The sequence below is a fragment of the Lactuca serriola genome, chromosome 7, assembly GCF_051521515.1.
Source record: "Lactuca serriola cultivar US96UC23 chromosome 7, Lser_US96UC23_V15, whole genome shotgun sequence".
NCBI classification, from domain to species: Eukaryota; Viridiplantae; Streptophyta; class Magnoliopsida; order Asterales; family Asteraceae; genus Lactuca; species Lactuca serriola.
This window is the reverse complement of record NC_136414.1, coordinates 28,476,632-28,499,182: the sequence shown is the minus strand read 5'-3', so window position 1 is coordinate 28,499,182 and position 22,551 is coordinate 28,476,632. Positions and strand designations below refer to the sequence as shown.

At 34.0% G+C, this 22,551-nt stretch overlaps 2 protein-coding genes across 5 annotated transcripts; both read left to right on the top strand.

The window, feature by feature from the left end:
* The first annotated feature begins 5,325 nt into the window (after nucleotides 1-5,325).
* Nucleotides 5,326-6,802, top strand: LOC145062447 (DNA-directed RNA polymerase II subunit RPB2-like). Its single transcript, XM_079010053.1, has 2 exons — nucleotides 5,326-6,365; nucleotides 6,450-6,802. The coding sequence occupies exons 1-2, from the start codon at nucleotides 5,985-5,987 to the stop codon at nucleotides 6,534-6,536; spliced, it is 468 nt and encodes a 155-aa protein (XP_078866179.1). The 5' UTR covers nucleotides 5,326-5,984; the 3' UTR covers nucleotides 6,537-6,802.
* Nucleotides 6,803-8,044: 1,242 nt separating this feature from the next.
* LOC145062445 (uncharacterized) lies at nucleotides 8,045-15,172 on the top strand. Of its 4 annotated transcripts, none has more exons than XM_079010050.1 (17): nucleotides 8,045-8,478; nucleotides 9,004-9,129; nucleotides 11,009-11,080; nucleotides 11,227-11,340; nucleotides 11,770-11,847; nucleotides 11,989-12,120; nucleotides 12,233-12,295; nucleotides 12,424-12,513; nucleotides 13,145-13,222; nucleotides 13,338-13,418; nucleotides 13,537-13,650; nucleotides 13,719-13,814; nucleotides 13,959-14,069; nucleotides 14,148-14,300; nucleotides 14,376-14,513; nucleotides 14,705-14,814; nucleotides 14,927-15,172. In XM_079010050.1, exons 1-17 carry the CDS (start codon nucleotides 8,220-8,222, stop codon nucleotides 15,011-15,013), a joined length of 1,902 nt encoding a protein of 633 aa, XP_078866176.1. In that variant the 5' UTR covers nucleotides 8,045-8,219; the 3' UTR covers nucleotides 15,014-15,172. The 4 variants fall into 4 exon arrangements, with proteins under 4 accessions (XP_078866176.1, XP_078866177.1, XP_078866174.1 ...); XM_079010051.1 differs by having other exon boundaries at nucleotides 11,000-11,080; nucleotides 14,406-14,513; XM_079010048.1 differs by having other exon boundaries at nucleotides 11,000-11,080.
* Nucleotides 15,173-22,551: the final 7,379 nt, after the last annotated feature.

The following is a 22,551-nucleotide window of genomic DNA, read 5'->3' as shown; positions in this document are numbered from 1 at the left end:
AATATTTTTTGTTTTCTTTGTTCTTTAAACTGTGTGTGTTGAGAATTTAATACAGGGCTACAATGCGAAGAGGTCATATATTTGTGTTTCTGAGGGAAGGTATTCAATTTCTTTTACAAACTAGTTAGGATGTCCCTAGAAGCATGTTGCTGTATGTAGACCAAAAGCCTCAATATGACTCTATGTGTGACAAGAAAGCCTTAATGAAATTCTCTCATGAAAATTTCTTCCCAAAAAGACTTATATTCGCATAAGTCAAAACGAGCTACCTTACTCTTCTCAAATGAGTTAAGAGTTTTCTGTATTGGTCATTATAACAGAGGTACACTTCGATTCCTAACCAATCTTTTTAAACCAAACAATTCTTACACTCCAAAATTTTTTTTGAAAAGATTTGTCCTTGAGGTCTTTGATCAAAACAAATTAAAACCTAGACAAATCACAACTCTGTGTTTAAGATCTAACATCATGAGTCCGTGATGAAAGTGAAACCCAAAAATCATACACCTTAAGGAATTGACGGGGAACTTTGTTCCAAATTTTTACGAAACCTTTGTTTCAGTATCAAAAATTTCGAAACTTCAAATCATATTCAATTCGCATGTGTGGTCTTGATCAAATATTTACAACTAAGAATATTTGTTACCCAACAAGATCCAAAACAAATTTTCTTTTGAATATAATTTCAGTGTAAGTTTCATTCGCAAATTCTTGTCATGATAAATATTTTCACAAGCCAACTTGTCACTGACTACACTGGTCAAACAAGTAATTTCATTTACAATTTCTCACCTTATGTTAAGGCTGATATGTAATGAAATTTCAAACCAACCCAAAATGCCTTTTAAAATAAGCCCTTTGATACTTCTTTACAAGTATTCGATTGTAATTCACGGGAAACTACACAAGCAGTTGATTATCTCTCTTGATGATTAACGAAGCAACCTTTGCCTGGGGTTTTACTGCATTCATGTCAAATTATTTTTTTTTTGACATCACAACATTCCAAATTTTCTTGAATCTTATCTTATTCCATTGGCACAATGCACACACGAAATCCTTGAGGTTTTGAGTAAAACCAACTCAGACTGATGATTTCGCAAGTCTGACATATGACTTCACTTTAAATCCCAAAAGTGAAAGAGCCTTGCTTCCATGCGAAGGGTTTTACCGGTTCGGATTCTATAACGGATACTTGACAGGTTGTATACTCAAAATGGTTGATATTCTATCCGGTTTTCGAGGAGATGTGACAGTTACTTTTTGAAACATAGTCATCTTTTACAGTAATGATCCGAGTTTCAAGGTGCCACATCGGATAACATTAAATGTATCCCGCTTTAATTTCAAATCAAGTTTGAGTAACCTATAAAAGGGGGATCAAGAACACTATGTACGGTTACGCAAACAAGAATTCTCACAAAACTTCAAAACTTACACCTTGATCCAAACTTCAACTTTCTTTCAAACCCTAACAATGGCAGCCACAAATTCCAACACTGATGAGGTTCTTTCTCAATCACTTATGAAGATTCAAAGTACCAATTACCAAGTTGATCCCACCGTTTCTGTGTATCCAGAAGACCTGAAGATGCTTATTGTGGCTTTGAAACGATCACCGTTATCAACTGCCATGTTCAGATCATTCCCCGTTCCAATGGTGTGGTTATCTCGTGCTGCTTCCACGGCTTCATACAATCACACGGCGGATATGATTACTTTCAATCTCATCAACAACAAAAGGGTTAAACTGTCAAAGAATTTGTTCGTGGAGTTCTTGCAGATTCCAAACAACCCTCCCTTTGTTAAACCTGTAAACTCCCAGATCATTCATATGTTTAATGAGATGGGACATCAACCAGAGTTGGAGAAGATCAGTGACTTCAGGAAGTCGGGATTTCCATGCATCTGGAATTTTCTTTTTGGCATTTTTCTACGGTGCCTTACCGGAAGATCAGTCGGCTTGGATAGAGGAAGAGTCGAAGTCTATGCCATGGTAATGGGTATCTACTATGACATCAATGTCGATTACGCAACTCAGCTGTGGAAAGAATTTGTGAAAAGCCTGGAAAACACAAATTCGGAGAAGGGGATATCTTGTGCAAGATACTAGAGTTTAATTCTTGAGAAAGTCTACGAGAAAGAAGCTATTCCAATAATGCAAGATGTAGAAGTTGCTGAATTTTCCTTCTACCAATTTCCCAAAGTTGTTGAAGATGATGAAGCCATTTTTACGCGTGTGGCTCGTATTCCGGATGCGATGCTTCGCAAAGTTTCTCCCACACACAAAGTTTTGGTGAGATATTTGCGAAACATCGATACAGCTGATCAGACCGGCGTGTTACCAGATGTTGCTACACCATCGAAGAAGAAGAATGTGAGCAAGAAAAGTGCGAAAGGTTCACCAATTGTACAAGATGAAGTTGTTCCAACCGATGAAACTTTGTCCAAATCGAAGAAGGAAATTTTACCTTCCAAGTCTGGAGTTCTAAAACAAATTCGCAAAGCAGAAGTGAGTAGTAAAGGAGTTACTATCCGCAGTATTCCTGCACCAGTGTCTCCAGGAAAGAAACGCCAACAGGCTGAAGATGTTGTGAAAAACATGCAACGCAAGCTGGTTAAGAGGAGAAAGATGGTGATTCGCAATGAATCATCAGATGAAGAAGTTGTCCCAGAAACTCCACCTGTCACAACTATGGTAAATGTCTCTTTACCAATACTTTTAACTTCTCAAATTTCCACTACTATTTCACAAACCCAACCACTCGAAATAGTTCTTACCAAATCAGTTACTGAGGAGGTACCTATTTCGGATATGGTTGTCAACGTATCTGATACGGGGGCACCTATCCCGAGTGTTGCATCCACAATACAAACATCCTTACCTATTACCACATTATCCACCACTTCATACATCTTTGATCATGCCCTTCAAAACCCATTTACCACACTTTTTCCATCCCAATCACCTGAAAATCCTCCACCTTCGCAACAAATGTCTGATCCTGAAGTCGAAGGAGGTGCTTTTGGAGGAATTCTAGATGACATTCCTTTTGATTCAGACGAAGAAGACATTCCTGATCATATGCTGATGACAGGAAAGCAGTTTAAAATACTGAATCAAAAGTTAAAGGCTATTATCCAATCGCAAGCCGATTCTGGGAGAATGTCTTCGATATCAGTAATGGAGGTTGATGTCATGATTAAAGGTGCTGAGAAAAGAATCATGGAGAAAGTAGATCAAACCGATAAAAATAACGAACTCAGAGTGAAAGCACAAGGGAACAATTTTACGTCTGCAGTTCAAGATCTTAAAGCTGCTACAAAAGAACGACACATTCTTTTTGTACAAGACGTCAAGAAAGTTCGTGAGGATGTCAACTTCAAAATTCAGGAATTGAAGTCTGAACTTGCGAAGGATCTTCAAGATGTGCATACGAGACAAGAAGATCTTCAAAAGCAAATTGTGGAAATTTCTTCTCAACTCCACAAACTCAATAATATTCCTGTTGTTGAAGATCAGAAAGCTGTCACAATGGAGAAGTTTGATCACTTGATCAAATTGGTCACTGAGCTTAAATCAGCCGTTTCGCATTCATCATCTTCGTAAATCCTTACTCCTGAATTCTTGTCTCTAAAGATTAATACTTTAGAACAAGCTATTCAAAAAGCTCTCGCTCCGCTTTCAAATTTCACTTCTTTACTTCCGAAGAGTGCTCCACCTGTTTTCACAGGGGTGCAAGGGGGAGAGAAAAGTCGAAGCAAAGAAGATGAGGCTAAAACAGTGGGAAAAGTGATTTCGACTCAACTGGTTGCTACTCTTCCCATTCCTACAAAACCGATTTCTTCAACAACAATCACCACAAAAACAATTTCCAAGGGAATTGTTATTGGAGAAAACGAAGGAGGTTCAAGCTCAAAACCTCAGAAAGATGTAACAGGAAAAGGAAAAGGCATCTTGTATGAAAAGTCGAAGGAGGAGTTAAAAGCTGATGCTGAGGCTGAATTGGAGAGGATGAGACAAGTTCAGAGCATCATGAGACAAAGGGCAAGTGATCCTCCCTCCATGAACAAAGGAGATCCTGCGAAACTTTACTCTTACGAAACTATAGAGTCGAAAGTTGTAGGAAGGGAGATGTATGAGTTCGAGAAGAAGCCTAAAAGAAGTTACGATATTGCGAACTCAGATCATTGTCAGCTGGACTTCCCAATTAACGAAAGGTTGTTCATCACAGCTCAATACAAGATCAGTGAGAAATTTGATAATCCAGATGACTACACTCATATGAAAATCAGATTTCATGCTGTTCTTGGGAAGGATCCAGATGAAGTTTGGTCCCTGATGAAGATCAAGAAGGTGCTTACAATAAAGAAGGATGTTCTGTTTGAAGACATGCTTCAAAATTTTCGATATTTTGTCATCAGAGCTGACAACAAACAATACGACTTCACAGTTGCTGATTTTCCGTTGATGAATTGCAACGATCTTATTCAAGTAGCTCTGATTCTGAAGCATATGGAAGAAAACAAACTCAAAGGCTCTGAGACAGATGTGTTCAAAGTTGGATTCGCACACGTAAAGACATACATCGATAACTATTTCGATTGTCTTGCTCTTACTGATGATGAATTAGCGAATGTGCTAGGAAGAGAAGTTAAAGTTCCATGGGAAGATACTTTGACACAATCTGCTCTGTCGAAGTATGTTGTGGGTGAGATATGCCTGAAACCTTTTGGCATGGTGTTTTCGGGAAAAGACACTAAAGGAAAACCGAAGAAATTCCTATTCAAAGCTTCAGAGATTGAAAGATACAATTCTTCGCAATATACGCACTTCATTGTACGTATGAACAATTGCAAGAAAAATAACGAAGGAGACAAGAAAGACTTGAAGAAGGTGATCTCCTGGTATGGAGAAGTGCGAAGAACAATTCACTCTGCAATTCAAAAGCTTTTGAGTTGAATCACATCGACTGTTTACAAAGGGGGAGAATGTAGATGTTTGTTGTAAAAAGTCGAATAGTGTGTATTGTAATGTTTCGCATTTATATGTTATTTTACCAAGTCAATTTTGTATGCGAAGTGTAGTATGCGAAGTGTAAATGTATAGACTTAGTATATTTTTTGTATGTTCCCTATAAATAGGGCCTTAGGCTTGAAGTAGAGAAGATAGCAAAACACAAAATCTCTCTTCAGCTTATTTTGTAATCAGTCTTAATGAAAATGAGATCTGATTAATATTTACTCCATGTGTTCATCATCTTTCATCATTAAAATCTATCGTTTCTTTTCTTAATTCTCGACAACAATTCTCTTCATAAGGAGACGCCACTCCCTTCACTGATGTCAGTGTAAGTACTTTCAATAAATAGCAATCTACTTCCATTGATTTTTCTTGTATTTTGAAAATTTTATTTAGTTAATAGCAATGGCATCTAAATACAGAGCAAGTATTGAATAGACTTATCAAAGTGTAATGTCATGATAAGAAAATAGGTTGAAGTTGCAATGCTATAGCCTATAGTTGGGTATACTGACAATGTACAATACCTTTATAAGAATAGAATTGAAAGTACAATCTTGTTAAAGAATTATGTTACGCACAAATGAAAGTACATTGCTTTTTCTTGCATTTAGCCTATTATTTGTTACATCATGCTAAAAGTTCTGAACCTAAGACCTATTTCTTTGGTTCATTTGATGTTTTCAAAGTACAATGTCCTGATAAGAAAAGAAATGGAAGTAGGATGCTATAGGTTTGTATATATGGAAAGTACAATGCCCTGTTAGTATACAAAATCATAAGTACAATGATGTAATGGAAAGAAATTGAAGTAGGATGTTACAATACACAAACAAATGAAAGTACGTTGCTGTTTCTTGTAAACTTAAGTTTTATTTATTTAGTTCATTTGACTTGGCATATTGTTTTGATGTGACAGGTGGATAATATTAGCAGAGCGCTTCACAAATGTGGTTATCAAATGCGCGGGTTTGAGACCATGTACAACGGTCACACAGGCCGACGTCTGACCGCGATGATATTCCTGGGGCCCACTTACTACCAAAGACTTAAACATATGGTTGATGACAAGATCCATTCACGTGGACGCGGTCCCATCCAGATCCTGACCCGACAGCCCACGGGGGGTCGGTCACGTGACGGTGGGCTCCGGTTTGGTGAAATGGAACGCGACTGTGTGATTGCACATGGTGCGGCCCATTTCCTTAAAGAACGGCTCTTTGAGCTGAGTGATGCGTATCGGGTTCATGTCTGTGAGCGCTGTGGATTGATTGCAGCTGCCAATCTTAGAAAGAACTCGTTTGACTGTAAAAGCTGCAAGAATAAAACTGATATTGTTCAGGTATGTAACTATCATCCTATTGTCCCATCCTGTTAAATTTTAGTATTTATTATTTATGGTCAAATATTTTTTTGATATATGTAGGTGTATATTCCGTATGCGTGTAAGTTGTTGTTTCAAGAGCTGATTGCTATGGCGATTGCGCCTAGGATGCTTACCAAAGATATGTGAAAGATAGCAAGTAGAAAAGGGCTTGAGTCTGTTGACTGAATTTTTGGAACTTGAATGTATATGAATTTAGTAGTTGACATAAACCCTAAACCTACAGCAATAGCTTATAATGCCCATGGAGATACCTATAGATGAGAATAGTGAATTACTATTCTCATTCATATATAGCATTTAACCAAACCAGCAACTATACTAGTATATGATGAAAATTTTAAAACTCAATTGTTTCTTGTTTGTTATAAGAAGGCTTGGAGAACTTGTTTGTATTGTTTTACGCAAAATAACACTATATTTCGATTCTCAATGCCATAACAAGTCCACTTTGTAGTTTGAGTTGATTTCCGTATCTAAGTTTTAATAAAGTTGTTATTTTAGCCAATATATATTTTTAATATTTTCCAAGCTTTTGAGTGTTATTTTAGCCAATATATATTTTTAATATTTTCCAAGCTTTTGAGTGTTATTTGATTTCCATAATTAGTTTGTTTTTTGGTTCCAGGTGTTATCTTTTCTATGTAAAATAGTAACATGTTTTGATTTTCGTTCTAATTGCAACAAGTCCACTCAATAGTATGGCATGCTTGATTGCTTTTTGTATCTAAGGTAAAGTGATAATGCAAATTTCAAAGAAAAGACCGTCAGGATTAGGGACTTAAGGGAACACCTCCCCCTCCCTGTGTCCCATTATCCTACACCTAGTTTCCGAGTTTTAGTTAAGGAAAGAAATGAAGAAGAAAGAAAGTATGGAAGAAAAAAAAAGTTTAATGTTGATGTTCTTGAGTTAGAAAGAAAGGAAAAAAAACATTTCTTTAAACCTACTTCGTTTCAAATCTTTTTTCAATTTGGGAGAAAGATTAAGAGAGAAGATCACTTTTCTTTTCTTTTCTCTTATTCCTTCCAAAAAAATAATTTTGAAAAAAATATAGTTTTATCTTTTCTTTCTAGTTTTTTTCACATCGTTTTCTTTTATCTCATTAAATCGGATTCTAAAAATACGTTTTTTTTGTCTTTATCCTCTACCACCTCAATTCCTTATTGCTATTCACATTTCTCAGAAACCTTCAGAGCCCCCTTGAGAGAAGTCATGATCATTCTACAAAACTCTATTTTTCATGGATAAAATGTTCGAACATCCCATTCTTTTTGGTCATTTGATGAAATTTCTTAACTTTAACTTGAGAAATTTCAAATTAGAAGGTAAATTCATAAATGAAATTGATATCCGTTTATTATTACATTTATTATAATGATACATGGAATAAATTTAATTCAAAATAACTATAAAAATAATATTTGACAAATTAAATGAAAATATGACATGTGGTAAAAAGTATTTATGTATGAAGTTTGGACTCAACGCATTGTTAGAGGTAACCAATCCCATTTTATTAAAGTATTTTAGATCAAATTAATATAAAAATAAATACATTCCAAAAAAATAAAAATGCATCTAAAATTAGTTCTTATTTGATGTTATAATATTGTTTAGAGATTTGATTTCATAGCAAAATTCTACAATTTTCGACATCTCTTTGAATTTTGCAAGTGCACTCCCTCCTAATTTTAGTCCGAGGTCTCATCGGCTGTTGCACACACTCCACTCTCCGGACCCTTGAGAGTTCGAGGCGTATACACTTTACAGGAGGTGTCTTTCTGGTCAGACGATTCAGATATTGAACAATAATGGAGGAAGACGACGGAGCTCCATCAGGGCGGTCGTCACCACCGACACCAAAAAAGGTTAAGCTGGAGTCAGAGGAACCAAAAGAATTATTGAAGGCTGAGGATCATTCTGAAGATGAATCTGAGGAAATCGAAGAAGATGAAGATGAAGAGGAAGATGGAGATGGATCACCACAGTTGCCGCCGTTATTGGACATGATTGACCTTCCACCCGCTTCCACTTTACCTCCTACTCCGCCTCTTCCGTCTTCCCCTAGAGGTATCTTCTCCTCTTTTCCCCAATTCTGTTTCTATATTGGTTATGTGTTTTGATATTTTCTTTTCCTTTGATTGGGACTTCGATTAATATACTTGTATGTGACTCGAGATGTATGTAGTTTGATATTCAGAACAAATTGAAGAATTGCTTATGAAGCACTTGAAAATTAGGGGCGTTTGGTGTATGTTTTCAAATACTTTATAATCAGAATCATATATAATCAATCAAAAAGGTAGCCATAGTTTGAGTAAGCTTCAATTCACCCTCAATAGTAGTTTTCATATGTCATCCCTTTAACTGCATTTCCAAATCTTATAATGTTGGTGCTAATAACAGAAAATTAGAACACTAGAGGAAAATTGATTATTGCTACTAGTAATTTCCATAACCACTTTTGCAGCATATTCAAACACCCGTTTTATCATTTAATTTCCACCAGTTTTGTTGCAAGTTATGACCTCATAATCTGTCATGGTAAGTTTGAGGTGTTTTGTGGTTTGGAAGAACTAATGTGTCACATCTCAGATTTAAACATGGAGCAACAAGATTCTGAAGATGAAGGACCTCCACCTGGATGGGATAACACATATCAGCTACAAGAACAAGTGGAGCATATGCTTACACCTGCAGCTGTTTCAGCAATTTCATCAGGTGAATTAAGCTGCCATCATCACTTTATACTATATGCCATTGTGAAGCCTTCCATTCACCTGCATCTTAACTATGTATGAAATCTGTAACAAAATATTTTGTACCTTAAGGAGCTTGTAAATTTTGTTCCATTTCAATTTTGAAAAGGAAAAAGATAACAGTAGTAAGTTAAGACATATTTAACTATATTATTAGAGTAACTTATATTTCTATGTCGGTACTATTTAGTTTCTTATGTTACTGGTTTGTATTTCCATAAGGATTAACTTTTACAGTGTAAACCCACAACATCCCACTGTCAATTTTCCTGGAGGAAGAGGAACCAAATCCTAAGTTCTATTAGAGTGTAATGCATTCATCTCATCAACCATGTTAATAAGAGCCTCCCCTACATTTTTAGGAGTGGAAACAGAAGACAAGGGCAATATATGAATATGAAGGAGATAAATGATAGCAGCTTAAGAAATTATAATTTAGATAAGGATTGCAAGTAGAATGGGTATTTTTTTCATTTAGATATCAGTGATTTTTTAGGGTTTTTATCGGATAAAGATTCTGTGCAGGCTAATGTGGTTTGGCTAGGTCTCCTTAATGGCTGGAAAGACAACACAATCGGGAATATTGAATCACTAACACCACATGTTTACTATGAGAAAGTTGTAATTGTAGTTTATAAGGTATATAGTACAAGAAGCCTTAAGTTATACTAGAGCCTACCTTACTAATCTAAGGAACTATGTACAAAAATTATACACATTAAGTTTGCACCTAATATTAGCAAATTTACAACTACTATTCAACAAGCATTATGTTATTATCTTTTCAAAAAAACATATCATACACACATGTGTGCGCTTGCGTGCGTGTATGTATGTGTGTGTCTATGTATGTATGTATCACATTAAATACCCGCATTAAGTTATAAATGCCTCACAATAAGAAAGAAAATAGTAGTAGATGAAAAAAGGAAATCTATACCGGATGAAAGAAAATGGAAAAAATCTAAGGATCTTACGATAAAAGGAATTTGCATCGGGGGTGAGAAGACGGATATAATCACCAAAGATCATCTTTGAGTCTCTCATCATCATCATCTAATTGCAGTTCTCAACTACAAGGTTAGCTTTTGGGGGAAAGTTCCTTATTTGACCTAATCTCAAGGATTTCCCTTTTTGTATAAATAAAAATAAGCGTTCCAGTTTCTTGTTTTTCGGCTTGATTTCTGGCTCTTTTCAAATGTTAACTTTTAGGTATTTATCTTTTATGTATGGATTTTCTTTGAGCTGTTGCTTAAGCACAAAACTGGTTTCGTTTTGCTGCTTGATGATGAGCTTCTTATATGGTTCACTTCTTATAGAAGGTCAAAATAGTTAAATTAGTTAGAAGTCAAAGTCAAACAGGTGTTAGCTCTCTCTCTCTCTCTCTCTCTCATGAGGTGTAGTCTATTAGAAGATTTAGTTTCTAGAAGCTAAGCTAGCGTGCAAATAAAAGGGACAGGTAGTATTAGGGATTATGTTTTTACTGTATGAAGCTGTCAATGGGAGAGATTCTCACATCTCAAAAGTGGGAAATCATTCAATTCAAGCCTTAGTTCCACTCTTTCTCTCTTGATTTCTATCAAATCTGTATCACTTGATTACTATCTAATTTCTCAGGTTGTTTGATGAATTACTTAGAGTCTTAGACTATATATAGGATGTTTTAGCAATTAGCACCACATCACCTAGGTGACCACAACCCCTTTTAATGTATGGGTTTTCTTTAAGTTCCTTTGAGATTTTAATGTGGACCCTATTTGTTGTGATGAAATGAGTGTTATGTAAACCTGTTTTTTTTGTTAAGGCATGTATCCTAAATTCCTAATGATCAGACATATCAGATATAAGGATGGAGGATGTGCAACAAGATGGCCGGAATGGAGAGGATGCTGCACCAGAACTAATTGCTTCAGGTGAAATCTTTTGTTATATTTGTAATATAAGTGAGATTCATTTGAAGGAATGATCATAAACTTTTAATGCTAGTTATGCTCATTTTGGAATGAGAATTTTTAAACAATCATAACCCTAATAAGTTTTATGATATGTAAACACTCAGATATGAAGGTGGAAGAACAAGACTCAGAGGATGAAGGACCTCCACCTGGATGGGATTCCAAGTGTCTACCCGAAACTGAATTACAAGTGGCATATCCACAAATTACTCAATCAGGTCAAACAGGGATCTCTTTTTAGTTAATTATAATGCTTTATGATTGTGATTAATAAATACATGTACAGGATGCCAACTGAATGTTCATGCAGACTTACTTTTCCTATCTCTTGAATTTTAGTTATTGACTTTGAATACAGTGGTGTTTGGTGGGTCACACATAACACAATAAGTACATATAAGAAATGTAAAGGAAATATATATAAAAAAAAGCCATGTGGAAGACAAGGTGGATGGTTTTGCCACATAGGATGGATCAACACTGCCATGTCACAAAGTTTACCTGTAAAACTTGATGCTTGGCATAGTTAATAGTAATAGGTCACCAACAAGTTTAATGATGCCCAACTTGAAATAATAATACATCTAAAGTTAGTCTTCCGAAATTACCCTTCAGTTTTAGATGTTAACATGTATCCTAACAAGCAGATATAAAGACGGAGGACTTGCAAGAAGATATCAGGAATGGGAATGGGGCTACTACTGCACCGGAACTAGTTCCATCAGGTGAAACCTTTCATCATTATTATTGTAGCAACTGAGATTGATTTTGTAGGAAGGAACATAACCCTTTATTACTAGTTATGGTCAGTTTTTGAATGAGAATATGTAAAGAATCATAATCCTAAAGAAGTAATATGTGAGAAGTGAACTCAGATATGAAGGTGGAAGAACAAGATTCAGAAGAAGACGAAAGACCTCCACCTGGATGGGATTCCAAGTGTCAGCCTGAACCTGAATTACAAATGCCATTTCCAACTCCAACAATTACTCAGTCAGGTCAAAGTGAAACAAAAAAAAACTCTTTTTAGATCTGATTGTGATGAAATGAGTGTTGTGTAAGAAGACATATGATTATGATGTATCCTAACAAGCAGAAGACATGTCTCAGATATGAAGACTGAGGAAGTGCAACAAGATGCTCCCCAACCACAACTAGTTCTAGTTCCATCAGGTGAAACATCTTGTTATTATCATAGTAACATAACTGAGATTCATTTCAAGGAATTGTCATAATCTTTTATAATTCTAGTTATGTTCAGTTTTTGAATGAGAATATGTAAATAAGTTTCATGATCTCAGATATGAAGGTGGAAGAACAAGACTCAGAAGAAGATGAAGGTCCTCCACCTGGATGGGATTCCAAGGGTCAACCCCAACCCAAATCAACAGGTCAAACAGACAACTCTTTTTGGTTAATTATATTATCTTTTTATGTTTTTACCCTTAGTATGTTTATCAAATTCGTCATGAATGCCCTTAAGTTCATCAAATTTGACATGAAAGTCCTTAGGTTTGTCAAATTTTACTGGTTTTGTGCCTGGAAACCTGCTATTAGAGGTAAGAAGAGAAAAAAAAAACTTGGCAAACTTTGGGCATTAAGGAGCAAAAAAATTGTCACAGGGACAAAGCCGACAAAACTTGCTAAACTTAAGGACTTTTATGTCAAAAGCCCTAATTATGAATTATTTTTATTCATCTAATCTTCAATAAATATTAATCTTTTTAAAAATTTCAAAACTTCAATTAAATAATTTCTTGTATTTTCAAGAAATATTAATCTTTTTAAAAATTTGTACTGCTACTGCACATGTGTAAGATTGTCAAAAAACGATGATGATGGGATGGGGGCATTCACGTCTTCTGCACATCTCACCTTTTTTGGGTGGCATTGGCATTGCCAAACACAGTACAACCTGTTATGTTCTGTGGGCCTAATATCTTGTAGAGCTTTTATATTGTTGTGTAAGAAGACATGATTATGAATTATGATATATCCTAACGAGCAGAAGATATATCTCAGATATGCAGACTGAGGATGCGCAACAAGATGCCTGGAATGGACAACATCCTACTCCCCAACCACAACTAGTTCTGTCAGGTGAAACCTGTTGTTATTATCATAGTAATGCAACTGAGATTCATTTAAAGGAATTATGATAACCATGGCATCATTCATGAATCATGATATGTAAGTAAGAAAAAACTCATCTCAGATGTGAAGGTGGAAGAACAAGACTCAGAAGAAGACGAAGGACCTCCACCTGGATGGGATCAGCCCCAACCCGAATCAACAGGTCAGATAGACAACTCTTTTTGGTTAATTGTTATAATCTTTTATCCTATTATCTTATCTTGTAACTATAAGGCATGTGTCCTAAGTCCTAACTAACTACTAGAGAGATATCATATCAGATATAAAGACAACAGAGGAGATTCAACATGATGTTCAAAATGGAGATGGGCCCCAACCCCAACCCCAACAACCACATGATGGTCCAGCTCCAGCACTTGAACTAGCTCCCTCAGGTGAATCTTAAATCATAATTATTTGTTGGCTTGGCATTGGCTTTCTAATAGATAAATAATATACATAGGGTGTGAGAAGTCAGCTATAAAAGTGGAAGAACAAGACTCAGAAGCAGACGAAGGAGCGCCACCTGGATGGGATTCCAAGTGTACTCCTCCATCAGGTCGGTCATAATTGATAATGGTTGATGTTGGAATTTTCTTGAATTCTTTCTGGTGTTTGTCCGAATCATGATTGATTATAAGTAATTATCTACCTAGATCTAGCTTGTTCACTAACTGGCTGACATCTGATATGATATTATTAGAGTCGAAGATTGAGGATGATCAACAAAAACAACAAGATGAAGATGGGCAAGGGCAAGGGCAAGGTTGGGGTTCAAGTTCAACTCCACAACCTCCTCCTCCTCATTCAATAGGCAAGCTTTGAAAAACTTTTATTCAATGTCAATGCATTTAAATTCAGAAAAAGCTAAAACATGAAACATGTTGTTAAGGTGAAAGAATGGGAACGGAGTTTGAACAAAAACAAAAGAATGTGGAGGCTGCTGTTGTTGTAGAACTAGAAAGGCCTCAATCACAACCACAACCACCTTCAAGACAACAGCCCCCATCCACAACAACAAAAAAAACTAATAATCCTATTCCTGGTGAGTTATTTGGTCTTTTTTTTTTGTATAGTTATCTTTTAGTTTTTAGAATGGCAAACACACTTTCAAAATCAGTGGTTGATTTGATGATGTGCAAACAAGAAGAAATGGGACAAATGGTGTGTGGTTCTTGTAGACGATTACTCAGCTATCCAAAAGGTGCTCGCTATGTCGAGTGTGGATGCTGTTTGGAAGAAAATTACGTCCTCGAAGGTCCGTTCCTCCCTCCATTTTTCTCCGTAATTTCTTCTTCTTCCACATACATCTGATATAACTCGATTTCTTATCTTTTTTCAGTTTCTCTATTATTTATGCCATCTTAAGCGATTGTTTTTTTGAATGTAGAGAGAGAGCAAGAGTTTATTAATATTAATATGTTGTTGTTTGTTTGGCATTGCATGCAGAACATGAAGTAGGGCAAGTGATATGTGGAGGTTGTGACGTGCTGCTAATGTACCCATACGGGGCACCAAAAGTTAGATGTGTAAATTGCAGCACCGAAACTGAAATCGGAGTATGCTGCTTCCTGCTTTTATTTATACTTACATAAATATTTCCTATTCCTCCCATTATAATCCTACTAAAATACCCTTTTATTTGTTTATTTTTTATGTAAAAATTGTCAGGATCAAAATCGGCGTCCCCCACTTTCTGAACAGCAGCGGCGAGCCCGACGCCACTTGAGGCGTGTGCAAACGGGCTTCAAGTACTAACACTTGATTCATGCTATGCTAACTCCTTAAAGCTCTCACCAATCCTCAAAATTATTATTAATGTTATTATTTTTACTGTATATGGTTTCCAGTTCTTATCAACCTCATCTTTTTCTAGATTAACATAGAAAATGTGATTCAAAGCGTATGACTTCTTTATCTTATCATCTAAAACCTTATATTAAATGGTGTCGAATTATGTGGTTTAGGTTCTTTAGTCCAACATTTTGACCGGAATAACTAAGACCAAAATAACAAAGTCAAAAGTTGAAAAAAATGTGTGATCCATGCCTAGAAGCTGAAAACGTATTTTTTTGTCATCTTAAAAGTCTCAATTTATCGGAACCTTGAAAATTGAGGAAAAAAAAGACCCACATACTTATAAAATTTCCACAAATAAACCCATGTGTAATCACCTCTCCTCTCCTCTACAATTGGTTCGGTAACAATGAAATTTTGAAAAAAATTTGCTTAGCTGGAGTTTCAAGTTTAGGAAATTTTGATCATACGGAGAAATAAAAGGAATAAATCTAAAAAACATGAAAGTACATAAACTTAATTTATTTATTTTTTTATAATGTAAAAAAAATAAAAAGATGGCTATATTTAATATAGCGAACTTGATTGTGTATTTACAAGGAGATTATTCAAAGGCTATTATGTTAATTAATTAATTAATTAATTTTTTTCAACTTTTTTCTGAAAATGAAACTTTTATGAAAACTATCAATGTCAAAGGTTTTTGTATTTTAGTATACTGATGTCAAATGTGTTGCATTTTAAGGCAGTTATGTTATTTTCCAAAAACAACAAATAGATAAACAAATGAGAGTGCTTAATCCTTTAATAGTTATACATGGACAATCTCAAGTTTTATTAGGCTGGTAGGAATGATGTTGAGTCCACCACAGTCAACTAACTAAAATGTTATTCATCTCATTTTGCCACCATATTTGCCATATGGTGGCAAATATGTTTAGTTTTTAAAGATTGTTTATCTATCAAAATATTTAAAAACACCATTATAAATTTCACTCTAAATTGCATTAAATGGTGAGTTAGTTGTTATTTGTGCTAATAATAATATATATCAAATATAGTGACGTTTTAAGTTATTTATTTAGGGCTGTAGAGACATCTATATATATAATTAGTTCACCTATAATAATGCTCCACATAGTTTATGACTTTAGCCTACCTAAAATTGACATTTAGTCTACTTGCTTGTATATTTGAAATTATATAATTTAAAAGATTTTAATATTTTTAAGGCAAAAATACTATTAAAAGATGTGTCAGTTTAACTCTCTATGTAAGATTGTTCATTATTAGGATAAAATTGAATTGTCCAATTGGACAGTTTGGATCAGACTATTTGCTTCAGATATTCAGATTTTTGGATTAGTTTTTAGCAAAATCGAATTATTATTTTGGATTTCGGATTGATTTTGGTTTCTAAAATAAAAGTTGAATAGTCCAAAAAAACCGATTAACAATTTATTGTTTTGTTTTTTTTAATATATATCTTTAATAATTTATAAATTTAGTAAATTATTCTTTTAGCATGTTCAAAATTTTCATCTATTATAACACTTTAATATATACTTCTTGTAAAAAAACTTGTCTATAAAGTAATACACTAAAATATATTTTTCTTGATCGTTATCTATAAAATTTAATTCACAACGTAACTAACCAAACAATATTTTTTTAGTTTATATTACAGAGTAAGTTAATAGTAAAGTAATATATTTATTAAAATGCCTTAATTCTCAAAATCCGAATTATAAAAAACCAATCCAATCGAATTTTGGTTGGATAGGATCTAATTTGAATTTAGTTTGGACTATTTAGATCCACGTTTTGAAAATCGAAATTAATTTGGATTCACTTGATCAGATCAGATTAAACCGATCCATCCAAACGAACACCCCTACCTCTATTTCTATACCGCCGACTTTCTTAATGAACTCGAAATTGACTAAAATCATAAGGATCAAATAACACAATATATCAATCAACCTACTATAAATTTCCATTCAACAAAGTACTTTTCATGTATAATAGTGACATATTAATCTTCGCTCATTTTGGAAAATTACTTGCGTCATTTCATAATATTAGTTTATGTCTAAAACTATATAAAGTATGATGCTTTTAACTTGTTATTTTAACCTAACTCATAAAGAAAACAGGATTGTTAATACCGATTGAAAATTTGACACTTGGTAGTTGGTATTCACAATTGACATGGAAATATGTAGTAAAGTGTCAACATGTGATAATTAGTGTAACGTTTTGATAACACATAAGCTGGTAAAAGTTTTGACTAATAATAAAATACATATATACCCTTTAATAAAAAGGTTAAAATGACACAACCACAACATAATTTAGGTCATATTTTAGGCAACATATATTTTATGTATAATAACCAAAGTTGTCAAAATCGAAATCCTATATATGATTGTTTTTTATTATATAAGATCGTGATCATAAAATTAAAATATTCTATCACAATGATTAATTAATACTTATGTATGAATTTTAGATAATATTAAGAGAAATTAAATTACCTCCTACCTTTTATGTATATAATTATTCTTACCCACTAATATTATGACAAATCACCATTCAATTTAATTTTATTAGATATATACTTAATATTATCTTAATGAGTTAGTTAAAAAAATATAAAATGTTGACATTTGTCATAATTTTATTGGGTAGGAACATTTGTAAATATAAAAAATAGAACACATTTTAATTTCTCTTATATTAAAGATTAACTATAAGTCAAATTCATAAATATATTTGAACTTGAACTTCAATTTTTAGAGAATTATGAACATTAAGGATGTGTCTGGTTGTAAAAATTGTTTTTAATTTTCTAGAATTTTTTTTTAAGAAAATGAAGTTGAGTTTTTATTTTCAGTTTCAATATTTTTTTAGAAAAGAATCGTTTGGTTAAAATTGATAGAATTTTCATTTTTTTTTAAAATTTAGAAAACTAAAAAAATCATTTTTCTAATTTACATACAATTTGGAAAACAATATATTTTCATTTTCTTGAAATTTTTTGAAAAATAAATCAACCAAATGTGTTTTCAAAATTTCATTTTCATTTATAAGATTTTCATAAAAAAACTGAATTTTTTTAGAACCAAATACACCCTAAAAAAATAAATACTTGCAGTACAAAAAGACCTCATCCTAAGGTCTATATCTATTGTTCACATACATAAAAAAAGTTAAAAACTTTATAACAAAAATTATAAATGACACATTAATATCATTTCCTAATCTAAAGAAAAACTAGTCTACATATTTAATTAAAATAGAAAAATGAATGAATAATAAATTCTAAAAATCAATTATATTAGTTTTTTTATAAAAGTATAAATCAATTTTAAATGTTTTCCTAGATTACATTAAACCTTAATAAAAAGATAAAAACGAAATAGAATCTTATTGATGATCTTTTTTTAATATATCAACGTTATAAATGATACACGATTTTACAAACATATCTATGAGTTTATGATTCTACACCGATCTTATCCATAAATCAATTTTGCTAAGATGTCGAGCGTTTTTGGATGGTGGGGGTCGGAATAATATCTTACGATCATAATCATTAATTTTAACAACCAACTGAATTAAAAAAAAAAATCTAGTAAAGAACTATTCTCACTAATTACAAAGTTCAAAGAATTAGATGATGATTTTTAAGACGATCTAACAAAATATTAAGTAAAAAATAACATCTATAAATTCAAATAATAACTTATATTATACCTGGGACTCGGATACATCTAAATCATGAAACAAAAAGATGTATGAACCAACTCACCAACCAAAAATGTTTACTTTGATAAGGACATATACTTATTCCATCTCCTTTGATAAGACTCCAATACCACATAACTATCAACACTCCAAGGTGCTGTTTTGTTTGCAAAATCTTGCTAAATGAATTTAAATTGAAATTGAAAAAGGAATGTCAGTCATTCGAATCAAATTTCATATATTGCTTGGTTGACAGGAAATGGAATTGAAATTCATGTAAAAAGATAGAAATGCCCTTGGAAACCTATAAAACAAATGTTGAAGCAAATTCGTTAGCTGATAAAAAAATTATACTTTGACCTTCAAACAACGATTTATGTTCAAGTTTTTAACACAAATTCGACATGAATTCAGAAAGCATGTAAACAATAGTGGTTTTAGTTCTGATTTTAACACAAATTCGACATGACCTAAGGGAAGCATCAATTTGGTTTCAGTCAAAGGAAGCAAGTCGCAAATTTCAGAAAGCAAATTCAAAATTAACAACCAACAATTAACATGAAGCAAATTTTTTATCCCTTTTCATTCAATTCACAAGAAGCAAATTTATAAAAAAAAAACACACTAAAATCGATTTAAAAAAAAAAATCGATTCACTGGAAACAATCGAGAGAGAGAGAGAGAGAGAGAGAGAGAGAGAGTGTGTGTGTGTGTGTGTGTGACTCACATGTGCTTTTGCTTGAGAGTTGTAGACGAAAATGGAAAATACGATATGGAGAAATTTTTGTCAGCTGCAATGGAGAAAATCCTTTAACGTGAGATAGGTTGTTTTTTTAAAAGTAAAAGGGGTATATTTATAATCTGTCATTTTTCTTGATGAGAATGAATGTTTTTCATCCAACTTTGGAAGGAATCTACTTTCCTCCATATGGTTGAATATTTATTTCATTTTGGAATCTCTTTCCTCCATTTAAGTCCTACCAACACATGAATTCGAAGAAATTAAAATTCTTTTCCTTTGAATTTCATTTATTTCTATAATGCCCATGTTTTGGGGCTAAGTATTAATGATGATGTAATAGTCTAGGTCAACAATTGTAACTTGTTTTGAAGTAATAAAGATGAATTATTTGAGTATTATGTGAATTTATGTGCTTTATACATAATTATGATGATAAATAAATTAAGAATGAAAATAAACATCAAAAATAAAATGTTAGATAAACCGAATATCTATGAAAAAGATGTAGTGGTCATGACAAGGATTCATGAGATATAAAGAACGCCGAAATCCGAGTTATAACGAAGAAGTTATGACATGTCGAAGTTTCGCTACAGAACCGCACGACACTACGTGACGTAAAAAGTGAATTTTCGATACAATGCCATTTAGCCTTAGAGAATCTAAACGAAAGTTGTAGTATACGTTAAACCGAGAGCATGCATAAAAAGAACGTCCAAATATGATTTCGTATGAGGAAGTTATAAATTTTCCAAGATTTGACATAACAATGTGCAGCTCGGAATTCGAATTATAGATCGAGTGATTTTTAGCCAACACAACCTAAACGAGAATCGAAGATCTCGTCAATAGTAGTTCAACGGTAAAAAGACAAACGAAAACGGACGTCGGATGAAGAAGTTATGAATTTTTAACGGACTTTTCCTGTCTCAGTCTATTAAAAATATAACTTTAAAAATAAAGTCAAAATTAGCCGACGGAATCTAAACGAAAGTTGTAGAGTGCGGTCTTACCTACATGTGGATATAAAGAATGTCGAAAACGAAGCGCGTATGCGAAAGTTATGAATTTTTGAAGTAAGTGGCACACATTTCAAAGCTTATATGAAGGTATGCCCTGTGTAAAAGGTTACGCCCCGTGTTCGCAAAGGCTAGGTCCGGAGTTGGCCACGTAGCTCCATCTGAAGGGTGACACGTCCGATCCTCGCAAACCGCACCCCGCTCCTACGCGCCGCGTACGAAGGTACGCCTGCATATCGAGGTTACGCCCAGCGTAATGCGAGGCCTCAACTAGCTATAAATAGGATGCGAGGCTGCCCATATTATTTTACAAATTCACATTTTCTTTCACTCTCTACACTATCTCAAGCCATTCTAAACCCCCTGAAGCCTAGGGAACCTCCCTCACACTAGAAGAAAGCCCAAGAGAGACCGAATGCCCCGAGAAAAAGAGTTTTTCGGTTTAGAAACTCTGCCCGTGCAGAGCCCGATTTTCAAGCAAACCTCCTGGTTTCATCAAAGAAGATTATTTTAAGAAGCAAAATACTGTCCGAATCACCACGTTATCAGGTGATTGTATAGTCATTTTCATCTTACACATAGATATGAAGTATTTTATATAAATTACGTGTTATGTGTATATGTATTATCTCTTTACCTGAGGTATATGCTGTATGAAAGATTTAACTTCGTTTTTTTTTTTTTTTTTTTTTTTTCAGATTTGAACTGTATATATATTTTATATCTACAAATATGTTGTATAAAACATGGGTAGATGAAATAGTTGATGTGTGATGAAATAAAATGATGAGAGGCCTCGATAGTGACGATGATCCAGTCATCTAGCGGAGTATAGATGACGACCACGAACTTTCCTAGACAGTCTAGTGGGACGCTAGCATGCTCGCAACATGTAGGTATTTATTTGAACTAAGTGTTCATCAGGTGTACTCCATCCCCCTCATGGTTGTCTTATTTGACATAAACTGTTGAGGAATCTCCTAAACAGTGTTTGTAACGCCCGTAGATCCGAGCTAGTCAAATTAGAGACGATAAGCATCAAAAATGAATTTTTGATGGAAGATTATTTATAAGGATTAATCTTAACCAAGTTGTAGTATATGTCACAAGGTTTCTGTTCATATAAAGAACGCCAAAATCCGAGTTATAACGAAGAAGTTATGACCTGTCGAAGTTTCGCGACGGAACCGACACGACACAACGTGACGTAAATAGTGAATTTACGTTAGAGCGATATTTATCCAAAACAATCTAAATGAGAATTGAAGATCTCATCAATAGTAGTCCAACGATAAAAAGACAGACGAAAACGGAGTTCAGATGAAGGAGTTATGAGTTTATAACGGAGTTTTCCTGTCCCGGCCTACTAAAAATAATATATAAGTAATATAACTATAATATATTAAAAATAAAGTCAAAATTAGCCAATGGAGTCTAAACGAGAGTTGTAGAGCATAATCTCACCTTCGCGTCGATATAAAGAACGTCGAAAACGGAGTTCGTATGCGAAAGTTATGAATTTCTGAAGTTCGGGGCGCGAAACCCCAAAACTGTCAGAGACCACGACGTGGCAAGTCTCCTGACACCTCCGGGAGTCCCGCAGATGCAACTTGCAATGACGTATGCAATGACGACCAAGCCCACGACGTGGAAAAAGGATCCCACGACGTGGCAAAGGCCAAATTTGCCCTATAAATAGATTTGAAGGGCCAGCCGACTATGGTTGCTCCATCCCTTCTCTCCCACTCCCGATACACCCTCTAAGCCTTATTTTAACCCCCCGAAGTGTAACATCCAAAATTTCAAAACAATTAAAACTTTTCAAAATCACCCATTTTATTAACGTTGTTACAAAAGGTTTTCAATACATTATTAAAACAAAGTAATTTCCCAGGTTCATATCATAAAACACCAACGCGCGGAACGATACGATCACGCCTTTGCCTTGCCACAGACTGTTGAGAACCTGAAACATAAAACCACAACTG